We start from the raw sequence: 14598 nt of genomic DNA on the forward strand, positions 1-14598 counted from the left end.
TGAGCTGCAACCTTCAAACCACCTCATCTTCTCACATTAGAAAACCACATTTAAATGTATTTTTGTTGGAACAGGCCAACATGATGGATAATTTGGAGATAAAAGAAAATAATCACTTGTCTTCTCTGTTTTTTAATCAAATGAGGAAATTCTCAAAGGTTTGTGAGAGGAGATTAGCAAATAAATAAAATAATGAAGACCAGAGGACACAACAGGCCAAACTTGGAGAAGTTTAAAGCATGCAGGGTTCGGTCAAAAAACAATATTCAAAGCTTTGAACGTCTCAAAGGACTCTTTTTTAATTTGTCATCCAAAAAAGGAAAGAGGATCTGCAAACCTACTAAGACATGGTCGTCCTCCTGCATTGGCAAGCCAGGGAAGAATAAATAATTGTGAGCTAAATACAAATAAACACAGCCAGATTTTTAATTGTAAATATATATATATATGATAAAATGAAAATAAACTCGTGATTTTGGTTGTAATATGGATAAAGCAAAAGTAAAGATTAATGTAATTTTGTTTAGAGGGATAAGACGCATTTCGACAGAAAATTATTTTTAAATGTTATTTTGAAACAGGACGTAACATGATCACCCACTGTCGTGGAAAATGTGACTGATTCCTACCTCCTGCAGTGCTGTGCTTCCTCTAAAACCAGGCGGCAAAAAGGGGGTTAAAGCCTAAAATGGCTACCACACCCCCCTCCTCTTCCGCATCATCCTCCTCCTTCTCCTCTTCATCCTCATCATCACCAGCAGCAACAGCAGCAGCATCATCATCACCTCCGAAGCCCATCCCCTAGCGTCGGTCCGGAGAACGCACCCTGCATGCGCAGGGGCGGAGAAACTGCCGCTGTGCGCTCGTATTATTCTACGAGTAATTTCTCCTTTTTTTTTTTTTTGTTTTTACGAAAATGGCGTCTGGTCAGGGAGGTGTAGGAGCTGTCACTGCTCTACAAAACCATGACTGCCCCAGCGGACCCCACTGGAGCCCGGGTGTCAACCAGTACCACCACCAACAGCAGCACCACCAGCAGCAGCAGCAGCAGCACCACACTGCCCGCAGCCTGGACCGGGCTCTGGAAGATGCCGTGAGCTCAGGGATCCTGAACCTGAGCGGCAGGAAGCTGAGGGAGTACCCGGGGATCAACTACGATCTCACCGATACGACACAAGCAGGTGAGTCGCTGTTCTGGAGCCTGCGGATCCAAATCAGAGCGGTGGGAGGGTCATGAACGCAGCATGCTCGCTTTGTGCGTGGGTTTCTGCTCCCTTTTTTTTTATATTTTTTATTCTTGGATAGGGGCGCAGCCTCTAAATAGGGGAAGCTGGACTGACTTGTGTTAAACCTTAACATCTTCGTTGTATTTACCGTCCAGTGGGTCATATATCACACCTCTGCGCTCCTCCGCGGACTCTGTTGAGTGCCTTCCCCCCGACGCCAGTAGCTTTCATTATTATATCTCCCCTGGAGACATGAATGAGACGGCAGGCGCACCCAACAAGCAGGCGCTTGTGCAGCGCTTTGGACTGAAGGCTCAGTTCATTTTGCACCGCAAAATGAACTGAGCAAATTATGAATGAACCAAGTTACACATTCCTAGCACGCTTCGTATCCTTTGTGCGATGCATGTGGCACTGAGGGTGCTTCTTCGTTTTGGGCAGACAAAAGATGAAGGGTACTCAGAGCCTCACCCCTCTGGCTGCCTGCATGCCTTTGCTGATATAGATCCATAAATTTTTAGAATGTGCCAAACAGAAAGAGGGGAGCTGGTCTGACTTTATATTTTCTCTAGGCTTGTTCATTAATGGTTTCTGCCTGAAAGGTGACCTTATGCTGCAGTCAGGTCAGTCAGTAGGTCAGTCACGTTCTCTTATTGCTGTGTTAGTAGAGCCATAGCACACATACTAAGTTTTACTTGGCATTCAGGGTTTGCACTGGGCTTCTGTAGCGCTGCACATGAGAGCCTGACGGGAATGAGATTCTCAAGGTAGGATAACCTTGAGTAAAAATACCTAGATTTCATGGTGTTTAGTCAGAGATTTATCAACAATTTGCATAACACAATCTAATAGGTTTGGTTTTCAAACAAAAAAACTGAACTTATTCCTAATTATGTTATCTGTAAGTAGAGATGGGCCAATAGAAAATGGATAATTTTTCGTCTGATTGATTGATTCATTGACTTTTTCAGTTGGTGGTAAAATTTGCATTATAAATGTAGACAAACAGAAATTAAATTTAAAAGTATTGACATAAATTAGAGCCTGGAAAGTGTAAGATAAAGTGCACGGTTTCTTTTTACTATACCAAACACAAATACTTTAACGTCATTTTGATCACCTCTGCTCAAACACGGGAAAAAAAATCTCATTAAATAAGCAAAACTTAAGATAGTCTTCATGAAAATGTTTATTACAAAACATTGTCAGTCTTTATCCTTGTTATCCAGAAGACGCTGACTCTCACAGTGAACGTCTCGTCCTCTGATGTGTCCACCTGCCATATGGCGACACTTTATCATCAGCGGCTTATTCCTCTGACGAGCCCCTGGCCTGCGTTACACCCCTCTGCCCCAGGGAGTTTGTTGAAGCAGGTTTTTGTTTTTTTAATGACACATCTGAAGTCAAAAGAAGCACCAGAAGCTGTATAAAAAATAATGAGCTTCTGACGAGAGCAGGAAAATTAGCTTCAAGATTTAGTTAAATATCTCTTTTTATTCAGAGGCTCCGATTGGCTTTGTTAACTATTCCTCATTCCAGATTGGCACAAGAAGAGAGAATAAAGTGACTCTCAAAGGCCTGCATTTTGTCTAAAACGCTGGGTGTTTTGTTCACCATGCTGTTGTAACAATGAGCTCATTTTGATCTAAATCCAAATTTATGATTGTCATCTGTTATCTCCAGAGCATGGCATATTCCAGGTATGAAAATCAGAGATATAAACAGACGTTTTCACGCCTGTAAGGCCTCTGCTTTCCATAGAGCCTAATCCAGCGACAGAGAAAACTGCTGTGTCTTTACTTTCATTTCATGTCAGCGTGTCGGTGCTCTGAATAAAGGGTTGTGCCAGAGGGAAGTCACACTTTCACTTGCACAAAGACATCAACGCCGCCCTGTAAGCAACAAAAGGTGTTACATGCCTGCATTTCAGACTAACTGATGAAAGAAACTCGTTTGCATCTAATCTGAGAGAAGTGATCGCTTTAATTGTTCTCCATCTGCAAACAAACACGTTGCTCTTAAAAATGAATTGCTTTAACTTCAGGTCCTCTTTCAACAGCTGTAATATGCGTCTGTTTAACCTTAACTCTATTATGACGTGTTTTGTTTTACTTTAAAACATGGCTGCTCCAGAAACTAACAGGCGACCTCTGTAGGTCAGCCTATCAGCTGGAGCGGAGAGGCTATCTGACACATGAGTGCCTGTTTGCTGTGCGCAACTAGCAGTTTGTTGCCACTCAGTTTGTTTTCCCATGAGAAAAAGCAGCAGCTCTCTGTGACGCTGCCCTCAGCTTGTGCTGTGGTGCAGGACAGCAACACAACAAACAGGCCAGATATTCAGGTTAACAGAACAAGCTTACACTGCTTTGATGCAGCATTATGATGAATCACAATTGTCACTGCATGTACAATGTTGGTATTAAGAAGAATGGAAAAAAGGAAGAGCCCACCCCTCTGAACCCCATTGAAAACCTCCTGGTTATTCCACCAAATGTTGATTGCTGAACTGAGTTAAAACATTAGTTTTGTTGTTTCTAAGTTAATATGAACTTGTTCTCTCTGCGTTATTTGAGGTGTGAAAGCGCTGCGTCTTTTTTTTGTGTTATTTTGACTATTTAACATTTTCTGCAAATAAATACTTAATTTTGCTTGGAATTTCAGAGACATGTCAGTATTTCATAGAATAAAAGAACAATGTTCATTTTACTCAAACATTTACCTATAAAGAGGGAAATCAAAACTGGTCATTTTAAGTGCTCTCTTAATTTTCTCCAGAGCTGTGTTTGGTTGGATGGCCTTTTACTGGCTTTGATCCAGATGCTAAACGTTATAAAGAGTTTTGTGAGTTTACACAACCATCTAGCACAAAGAGTGCTGGGGAGTTTGTTTTAGTCTACAGTTGGATAGAGAGCATCTGTAGACATCAATTTTCAAGCCTTTACCACATATTCCAGCACATAAATATGTTTTGATATGAACCGTCTCTTTATGATTGTAAGACTTTAAGTCTTTTGTCTCTAACAAGTTTTCTGTTAGTATTGCCTGTACTTGGCTTCATCCAACTTCCCTCCAACTTTGATCAAATTTGTGTTGTGCACATCTGATAACTACAAAGGAAACAGACTGACTGCACAATTATACACCATTTTGTGTTGGTCTATCACATCAAAATCCAATAAAAACATTAAAGTTGGTGATTGTGACACAACAAAATGCGAAACGTACTTTTTCCCGACTGACGGAGAGTGAGGTGCATGGTTTGCATTCAACTTTATAGAGTAGAACAAATGCCAAGTAGTACATTATTAAATGCACAGTATATAACTAAAAATGGCTTATGATAGAGATTGTTGTTTGGGTAACACTTTATTTGAAGGAGTGTGCATAATACTGTCATAAACATGACATAACATCTGTCATGAACATGAAGGAGTCTTCATGAATGTCTATGACTATTAATGGAAGTTTTAGTACAACTTTGCATTAAAAGTGTCATTATTGGTTGGCAGAGTGACACTTCATGATAACAGTCAAACATTAATGAAGACTCCTTCATGTTCATGACATGTGATATGTTATGTTTATGCCAGTATTATGCAAATAAAGTGTTACCTTAGTTTGTAAACAGAATCCTTCTACATTTAGAAAACCTCTCAGCCTCCTTTTATATGCCAAGGTTTTAAAATTAAACCAATAGTGAAATGAATGGGAACGAATTAGGAAGAGTGTGATTTTTTTTTTTTTAATCATCAAATGAGGGAGTTTGCTTCAGGGGTTTCACAGCTGCAACAACAGGTTTTGTTGAAACAGATGTGCTTAGCTTATGTACCTTTAATTAGTGTGGAGTGAACAGAGTAAGTCCCACAATGTGTCATCACCACATTCCTGGGATCTTGGAATCTTGAAGTTTGACCTCTGCACAAGGTCACGAACCAGGCCAAATTCCTTAATTTAATAATCAACCCATGCAAACACTGTGAGGGCCTCTTATCTGCAAACAAAAGAATAAAAAAGGCCGAGCCGTAACACAGGGCTCTGGGAAACCTGGCTGCTAAAAACACAACAGGATTCAGTCGAGGGTTTAATCTTCAGGACTCATTCTGAGAGTTATAACTTCAGGTACTGCTTTTGTTTTCAGAACTGAACTTATTTTAGAAATATAAGCAATTATTTTTTTTATAGGTATAGATAGTAAATTGTTCAGTTGAGATTTTTTTATTACAAATTAAAATAATATCACGTTTTGTATTTGCGGTGGACTGGCGACCTGTAAAGGGTGTCTGCCGCCTCTCGCCCACTGACCCTGAGCTACCAAGCTAGTTGTTTTTTTTTTTTATGCTGACATCAAAATTTAACCATATTCCATTAGTCTTCAGATGAGTGGTCCTTTAGTCAGCAGTGACTTCATATTTTGTATTATTTACAGCGCTTTGAGGCAGAAAAATCATATTTCAAGAGCTTGTTGGAGAAAATAATCTAAAATATACCTTTGTTTTAGACCTTGGTGTAACATTTCATTAATGGCTCTCATGTTACAGCTGCTCTGATTGATTCTATCGTCTCAACGACAGGAGGAGTATTGAGGTCATGGTAATATATTACAGAGCTAACCTGTGCACTGGTCGACTGATAAACAAACCACTAAATGTTTAAAAATGATCTGACATTGATGAGTGAGAACCATTACGGAAAGATTAGACAAAGAGTGAATAAGTGTCATTGCTTTTACTTGCGTTTGACGCGAGTCTCATGTATCCAGCCATAAATCCTGGCTTTTAATCAGTCATATTGGTGACAGATGGTCTGTTGATTTTTTTTGCCCAAAAATAAACAGAAACATTAGAATTTTACTGTCAGAACAAATAAATAATAGATCCACCATTTTTCCAATTCAATTAAAAAATGTTTAGAACGAGACGCAGTTTCTTTGGCATTGGTATTTTACGTCTTCTTTATGTATGAAGCATTTCAAGTTCAGATTCTTAAAAGAACTAGCTCATTTTACATGTGAAAAATTATTCATTGATTATATTATTGATAAAAACTGCAATGATAAAACCAGTTGCAGTAATTCCACGGTTCCTCCTCTATCATCTATTCTACTCCATCCAGAAGGCTGAATACCTTGTTGGCTTGCAAAATGTGCATTAAGTTTCTTAGAATAAACCAGCTGATAGTTAATGCGTTGCAAGCTGTTCTTTGCGATATTAAAAGTGGAACAGCTGTTATTACTGTGGACTTGCAGCAAGAAGGTCCTTGGTTTGAATCCCAGCCTGCGGTCTTTCCACTCCATGACCATGTAAGGATTAACGGGTAAAGACAATAGATGGGTGGGTATTAATATTGTTAACAGAGATAGTACAAGGACAAGACGCAGTATTCTTGTAGTTCTTATGGCTACCGTAGCTGCAACTCTGCAGATCTACAAGTAGGTGCTTCTGCTCCTTTAAGTTTTGAGTGAGCTACTCATGCATGGTCACATAATCCCTTTACAGTCCTCGCACACTTTCAGGAAAGCTTTGCAGCTGATGAATAATAAAGATTTTGCACAAGTGCTGCTGTGACAGTCTGCTAAATGTTTTGAATTGGGCTGGATTCGGAGACATGTGGGAATTGGTGTTCTTAGTCTGCAGAGTTTCGTGTTCAGCCTATATTTTATTCCTTCACACGCCCTCGAGCGCTTACAGACTCTGGATTAGAGAAAAGATGAAAATCTAGAAACGGCCTGAAGGCAGCTAAATATTTTACGAAGTGTGCTTGAAGTATTTGATCTGGACATGAACCAAGTTAATGTGTGACTAACACAACAAATGGAATATTTTCAGTCAGATGGATATTTATTTTACACCTTGTCAGTCAACCGGACCACAAAATGAGACCTATTTTGGATTCTTATGATTTAAACTATAGTCCCTCGAATGAGGAAAGGGATTTAACCCTTTTCTACTTTTTTGCATTCCTTCCACAAGACTGATTTCTGCTTTAAAGAATCTGTAAAAAGTAAGCAGTCCAGTGTTAACCAATCAAATGTGTGTTTTGCTTGTATTCCTGTCTTTGACTGTGGTTCTTTTGATGCATTAAAAAGTCTGTTTTTTGTGTTTGTGCAAATGTGTTTTTATGAATGCCAAACTGTGTTTTAATAAACACACTAAGTGTTGAACCATCAGAGAACTGACCAGATGAAATCCAGAGTCCTTAAAACGTCTAACCACTGAGGTACGCAGCTGTATTTTCTTCCAATTCTTACTGTTCTTACTGTGTGCACTATACGTGGAAACGCCCACTCCACAGTGAGTGAACATGCTAATAAGCAATACACGGTATCCTGAAGGTTCATCATCTTTTTGAGCAGCCCCCTGACACAGTGGCCCCATAGACAAAGACCCATATTACCAGTAGGAACAAAAGCAACTGGATGCCACAGAGACAGGCTGGTCACTTCTGCTGTAGGGTCCTGACAATTAACCACAGGTTAATTATTCTGTTTCTTTCCGTTAGGAAGTTTGTGCCTTCACTGTTCAATATTAATCTGTTACCTCTTCCTAATCCCTTTTTAGGTACTTCATAAAAAAGTAATGCTTGTTGTCATTTGGTTTGCTTTAAACTTTGATAGGATATCTCTTAGTGGAGATTCTGCTGTGTCACAGGAAGGAAGGGTATTATCTGCACTCCCAACCCTAATGAATGTATTGCCGATGCAGCGTAAAGGGTGCAGCGGAGTGGATCCGTGATGGAGTGCTCCTCTGCCTCATAAGGCTTTGTCCTGTGGGAGCTCTGAGCAAACCAGCAGGTGGATTAAAGACCCGCTGCGGCCTGCAGATGGTGCACAGTCTGGAAAAGGAGGAGACAGAAACGCGCGTACAAAAGACCCCTGAATCCCTCCTCCCGTAACGTGCTATCATCAGCCCTCATGATTCCAGTGCTAAGCAGGAATCCCCAGTTGTGGGGCAGGTGGATAGTCTGTGTACAGCTGCGTTACATCATCACAATGAGAGCCTCAGGGAGAGGCTGCGGCCACTCTTAATGGAGAGCGAGCGTACCCCATGACCTCCCATTAGGTGTTCCTCCCTGTGGTAATTTCTGTTTCCTTTAAGCTCTTCACTTGCTTTGTCTTTGCTCTACTGACTGCGCCATCGCTCGCTTCTTCCTTCTGCTCACCGGTTGCTGTTAAGAGTTCAGGTCTGAGAGGTCTGTGAATATATTCGCTGTTAATTAGTGGTGAGGGTTTCTAAATTGATCAAATCTTGTTAAAAAGTGAAGCGAATCCAAACCAAACTAGAGCGGTTGCTTTTAGCGCACACAGCCTGATTGTCTAATAAAGTGGTAACCACATGTAATGACTGGTTTTAAGACGATGGGAGCGCTGCAGTCTTTACTCGTTCAGTAGAAAGGATGGGGGTCTTCTGTGTGGTGGGACAGAATAATTGAAAGCTCTCTGTTTATCTGAGGCCACGCAGCTCTTTGCAGAGGGTTTCTAATTATCTTGTCAGCCGGAGATAATTCAGAAAATAAGATTGTTCACGCGCTTGTGCACTTGTGCACTTGCGCACACGCACACGCACCCAAACCCACACTTCTACCCATTAAATCAATGTTTATTGGAAGGTGAATGGAAGGAATCCTGTTTGGATGGATGCTGCTGTAAATGGAAACAAGTTATTTGTGTATGTACAAGACTGTTTATGGAAATATCTTAGGTGATTTGGGAACCTTGAGAAACAACACAGGCAGCAGAATAATTTTCTATTTAATATGGTGGTATTTACATGATTTATTCTATATCTCACCCGATGACTGTGTCCCTCACACCTATGACCCTGCAAAGATAAGAGGGCATATAGACAATGACTGGAAGGAAACATAAATTAGCTTATTCTTCAAACCAACTATCTGTTCTTCACTTTTACACAAGGACTGAACTGAGTTTAATAAAATTGATTAAGCACTGGGAATGGCTTGAATACTGGTATCAAGGTTTAAATTCCTTCAAAGACGAGGTCAGAGAATTGTAGTAATATATAAATATATATGCTAGCTTGCTAGCTTATTAGCTAACTATTGTTTTAAGATGATTGCTTGCAGTGTATGGCAGCCCGCACACACACAATCCTACTACTATTATGACTACTATATAATTATTGAATATCACTGGATATAAAGTGGAGGACAATTTGAGTTATCTTAACTCAAATTGTTTGTGTCACAAGTGGAGCTGATGTGAATTCCACAGTATCTTGAGCCTTGAAATGCTAATTTAAAAAAAGGACACAGTGATTTGTAAATGTCTCTTTAATCGGCATTATTAGCTTGTTAAAATTCAGTTTCATTTGTTTTTCTCTGCCTGTGTTACCAAAATGAAACTGCAGTGGCTTAAACATTTACTTTATGTTATTATGATAAGGTTCAGTCAGCATATGAAGATTACTGGCTTATTTAATCTAATGCAAAGCAATCTGGAGTTGCAAAATCAGCTGACTAACAGCAATCTTCTCTCTCATGCACAGCTTCCCACAACACATATTCTCTAACTTAGCCATCATGGAGGGAGCTTGTTTCCTTCTGCAGATCTGCTGACTCAAATTGATGATTTTTATCTTCTTAAAGGAGCAAAACCTACTGCAGACTGCAGGAGGTTCTTCCTTTAATGCTTGTGAGAGTGAGCAAAAATAAATTAATATCAGCAATCACCTCTCTATTACCTGTACTTAAAGGCAACACATCAAACAGCCCTGTCAGATCTGACCAGGCCATTTGACTTAATCCTACTGGGATTGGATTGTAGACCCACTATCTCCATTGCAGCATTACAGGTAACAGCAGCAGCTCAGCCTCAGGCCTCAAATGTAAAACAGATGTGCAGGAATACAGTTTTTAAAGTATTGTTTTTGTAGAATGTGGTTCATTGATATATGCATTATTTTTTTTCAGTTCTACTTTTTTTTGCAGTCGTTAGCATTGTGTATGGTGTTTACATACATCCTTTGCTAGCATAAATATACTAGTTTTGTCTACTATTTTTGTTGTACAACAAACAACTTCAACAAATTGATTTTAATTTTATCCACAGCAGACATATTCTCCATAAAACAGTTTAAAATGATACACAGAGTAAAATATTTACATACATACGAGAAAATGCTCGGCTTAATTTCCCTTTGCTATTACCATTTGACATTACATACTTTTTTAGCTGCCGACAAGGTTCTTGAAGAGTTGTAGCTGAATATTAGAGAATATTTCTTGCCAGAAACTGAAGAGCTCATTTAAGTGATTTCATTTTCTGACACTGATCTAGCTTTCTGGCACACTGGTCTGCTGCGTAAAGTTTGCACGTTCTTCCTGTGCTTGCTTGGGTTCTCTCAGTTCTCACAGTCCAAACTAACTGGTCTTTCCAAATTGGACTGGTGATCTGCTTAGAATGCCTTGCCTCTTTCCCAGTAACCGCTACAGGCAGGCACCAACCCCCAGTTACTCTGCAAGACTGAGCTGATGTAGCCAATTGATGGACTGATGGATGTGCAATCTATGGGTTGCACTGCACATAAACATTATGGGTTGGGCTCTGTTTACTGTCAGACAGGCGCTTTAAGCAAATTGAACGTTATGATTAAGAAGAAAGGCCTCCAATTTCTTTAGCTTTACCACAAATGATCAACTCAACAGTACACAATAGACCTGCTGCTTTCCAACAAAGAAAAAGACTTCAGCTCCAGTCTAAGGCTGTGAGCCTCCCAGGTCAATGATAGAAGCGCTGACATGTTACAGCCGTAGCAGCACTCAGACAGTCAAAGCTTCAGACTCCTCTGTAATTTTAGACCATTGTTCGATGAAGCAGACATGTTAGCCACTGCTCTGTCACAGAGATGTATTGATCTGTCTTTCTACCTCGTGGCCTCTTGGGTTTAAATCAAACACTAGGGATGCTGCCTGAACCATAAAAGGGCTTTTATGGGTATCCTACCTCTGCATGTTGGAAGTAAACACTTTCTCTGTTTCTGTCTGCAGATCTATCCAAGAATCATCTGGCAGAGATCCCCCCAGAGGTCTGTCTCTTTGCCCCACTTGAATCACTCAACCTCTACCACAACTGCATCAAATCCATCCCTGAAGCCATTATCAATCTGCAGATGCTGACTTATCTTGACATCAGGTGAGCCATGAGTTTCTATTATTGCATTCAGTCGAAGTAAGAGCTAATGCTTTGCAGCTTTATGTGTACGTAGAGGTGCTTGTTCTGCTTTTTTGCGCACAAACAAGCCCGCACGAACAGGAGACAATTCCTCTTTTTATGCTGAAACTCAATTCCCAGTACCTCTATGCTCAGTTCTGATATGTAGGTCAATGTTTTATCTTCCTCCACAGCCGAAATCTCCTGTCGGTTCTACCAAAATACCTGTTCAATCTCCCCCTCAAAGTCCTGCTTGTGAGCAACAACAAGCTGGTCTCCATCCCTGAAGAGATTGGCAAGGCCAAAGAGTTGATGGAGCTGGTGAGCATTGCGTAGGCATCAGTGCATTTGACCCGATGACGTGATGCACGTTGACAGTTAAGAGTATTTCTGCTTTCCCACATTTTTCCTCCGCTTCCAGGACGTGAGCTGCAACGAGATCCAGGTCCTGCCAGCGCAGGTGGGGAGGCTCCAAGCCTTACGTGAACTCAACATCAGGAAGAACTGTCTTCACATGCTGCCCGAGGGTCAGTGATCACTTTGCGATGCTCTGTTGGTGTCTCACCGTGCAGCTCTTACAGAGTTACGGCTGCGTAGTGGGAGCACCGCGTTGTGGATTTTGGCAAGCGTGGCTGACGTTCTTAGAGCCAAAAAACACTTGGCTGGGAGCATTTGTTTTGTGTTTCCTGTCATGTCTGCTGTCTGTTCTCTTTTGCAATCCCTCTTTCAATTTCTAAACTTGATTAATAGTTGTGTGACCAATTAAAAATTTGATTTGTGTGACATAAGTCATAACTCAAGAGGAATGCAACTTGTTAAAATAATTTTACATTTTACGGATGAATGAGCGAGAATCTGATTGAGTGGATAGTAAATCTACTTTCTGACAGAGTTTAGTTGGAAGCCAGCTTGGTTATTTTTATAGGCAGGTTCGCTCATGAGAAGCTGTCAGAAAGAAATTAAAACTGTCATGAAATGGAAAGCACTGTGAAAAGAATGTCATCGGATCAAACGACATCAAATGGGTTTGGCACCTCACTCCCCAGGACTCCTTTAAAAAAAAATCCTCCTCGCAGTTTCCCTAGAACCAAGACCAGAATGAACTAAACTGTTACTGGAGTGTTGAAATAGTTTAACTGGATCCCGTATTCATTCGTAACAAAACACAAATTCATTCCCTTTTCATGTATGTCAATTAGGGCAGAGTCACAGAAAGTCTAATACTTTAAACATTCCCTGATTTTCTACACCAGGCCCTACATTACAGGAAGTCAAGTTTTGTTTTCTTTTTCTACTTCTTACTGTTGAATCAGGTCTAACAAGGATCTACGAGAGACTGTTGTTTCTACAGGGAGTTGAAATGTTAATATTATTGAGAATATGTATATTTAACAAGATCTGGCCATCAGCTGTAGGTGCAGTGATGATACGGAAAGTTGATTCCAGCTTCCTGCAACATGTCGAAAGTCTCAGCAGATTAGACATAAATTTGTAATCAAGCATTTTAAAGGTAGAGGCTACAGGACCAAATCCATGCGGTTTGATGTGACTGCAGTTCCACATATTATCCAGAAGTTTAAGGCCAACAGGACTGCAGCCACCCTCCCTGGTAATCGATTTGCTCAGCAGGGGGCCCTATCGACTTTTTTTAAACACCAGCTACATTCAGCAGGCAAGCCTCCTTCTACCAGGTCCATTGTGTTTGTTTTTCTTGCATTTCCTTTTTTTTTTTTTTTTTTATCTGTGTTGATTTTATTCTCTTTTTTTATTAATCAAAATAAATTTAGATTGAAGGAAGTGTTCTCAGCCACTGCTGACACAGCCATAAGCAGACTATTATATAAAAACCCATTAAGATCGATCGCAATAAATGCATCTGTTGCCTTTTAAGACCTGCATATCAACCGTTTCCACTGGTTTACTTTGGTGATGCAACCTGAGACGTCGTCAGTGTTGAAATATCTGCATTTGGTGAGACATAAAGATTTTTGAGAACAAACGATTTTACAGCCTAGGCTCTATTAGGTTGTGAAATGCTTTTAAAACGTCTGTGTGGCTTCAGTAATTTCCCATGATGCATCATGGTAAAAGCAACGCAGGCTCCTAAATGCCTTAGAAAAGAGAAATGAGGTTTATTAGGTTGGAGAAAGTTAGAAAATGTCCTCTAAAGAGGGTTAAATCCACCAGGCTTCATATTTAGTCAGAATTTATTTGGATAATTAAGGGTTGTACTTACACTCCTCCACGTTTGGGATTTTTGTTAAACATGAAGACTGTTAAAACTAACCACAACATTCAACTCTAAAGAGGCGGGTTTTTAGTCTAGGTTCAGTTTTTCGGCTGTTTTTCAGTTTTCTGGAAGCTTGTTCCAGGTTTGTGGAGCACAGAAGCTGAATGCTGCTTCTCCATGTTTTGGTTTTGGTTCTGGTGATGCAGAGCAGAACCAGAACCAGAAGATCTGAGAGGTCTGGAAGGTTGCTATGACAACCTTCCAGCTTTAATGTGTTTTGGTGTTTCAGTGACTTATAAACAACAGGATTTTGTTTAGTGAGAGTCAGTGAGAGGATTTTTGAACTTGGTGAAATGTTGAAAAGCGGGTTCGCTACGTTCCTGTCACCTCTGTACATTCTGCTGTTTGTGTCAGGGTTTCATTTTTTCCTCTTCAGAGCTGGCAGATCTTCCTCTCATCCGACTTGACTTCTCCTGCAATAAGATCACAGAGATTCCTCCAGCTTTCAGGAAACTCAGGCAGCTGGAGTACATCATCCTGGACAACAATCCTATGCAGTCTCCTCCTGCACAGGTGTGTCATTTCACTCCAGCGTCGTGTTTGTGCTCATGTACGAAGTAAGACGCGCTTATGTTTACCTGTAAACATCTAACAAGAATGAAATGAACCTGATGCGAGAGCACCATCTAGTGGTTGAGAGGAGATCATTCCCTCTGCATTAGGAGCAGCAGGCTCACAGTGAGTTTTGGATTTTCTGCGTTTCAGATTTGCCTTAAGGGCAAAGTGCACATCTTCAAGTACTTGAACATCCAGGCTTGTAGGACGGACAAGAAGCCAGACACCCTGGACCTCCCGACGCTCAGCAAACGATGTCTTCCACAGCCCCTCACTGACAGGCAACAACAGATTCACCATTATGTTGTATTATATGTATCCAGACCTAATTAGTAGTTTATTCGTTTTAACATTTTCAA

At 40.5% G+C, this 14598-nt stretch overlaps 1 protein-coding gene across 2 annotated transcripts in view; it reads left to right on the plus strand.

The window, feature by feature from the left end:
* The first annotated feature begins 661 nt into the window (after positions 1-661).
* The window catches only part of lrch2 (leucine-rich repeats and calponin homology (CH) domain containing 2), a 44288-nt gene continuing 30351 nt past the window's right edge, over positions 662-14598 (plus strand). Inside the window, exons 1-6 of one of the 2 annotated variants that reach the window (XM_016677002.1) lie at positions 662-1181; positions 11232-11376; positions 11589-11715; positions 11816-11921; positions 14061-14197; positions 14390-14520. In XM_016677002.1, coding sequence (XP_016532488.1) covers positions 917-1181; positions 11232-11376; positions 11589-11715; positions 11816-11921; positions 14061-14197; positions 14390-14520 — 911 coding nt within the window. In that variant the 5' untranslated portion in view covers positions 662-916. The remainder of the gene's footprint in view (positions 1182-11231; positions 11377-11588; positions 11716-11815; positions 11922-14060; positions 14198-14389; positions 14521-14598) is intronic. The other variant, XM_007563247.2, reaches the window with a different exon arrangement.

This window comes from Poecilia formosa, unplaced genomic scaffold, assembly GCF_000485575.1.
Source record: "Poecilia formosa unplaced genomic scaffold, Poecilia_formosa-5.1.2 Scaffold145, whole genome shotgun sequence".
NCBI lineage: Eukaryota > Metazoa > Chordata > Actinopteri > Cyprinodontiformes > Poeciliidae > Poecilia > Poecilia formosa.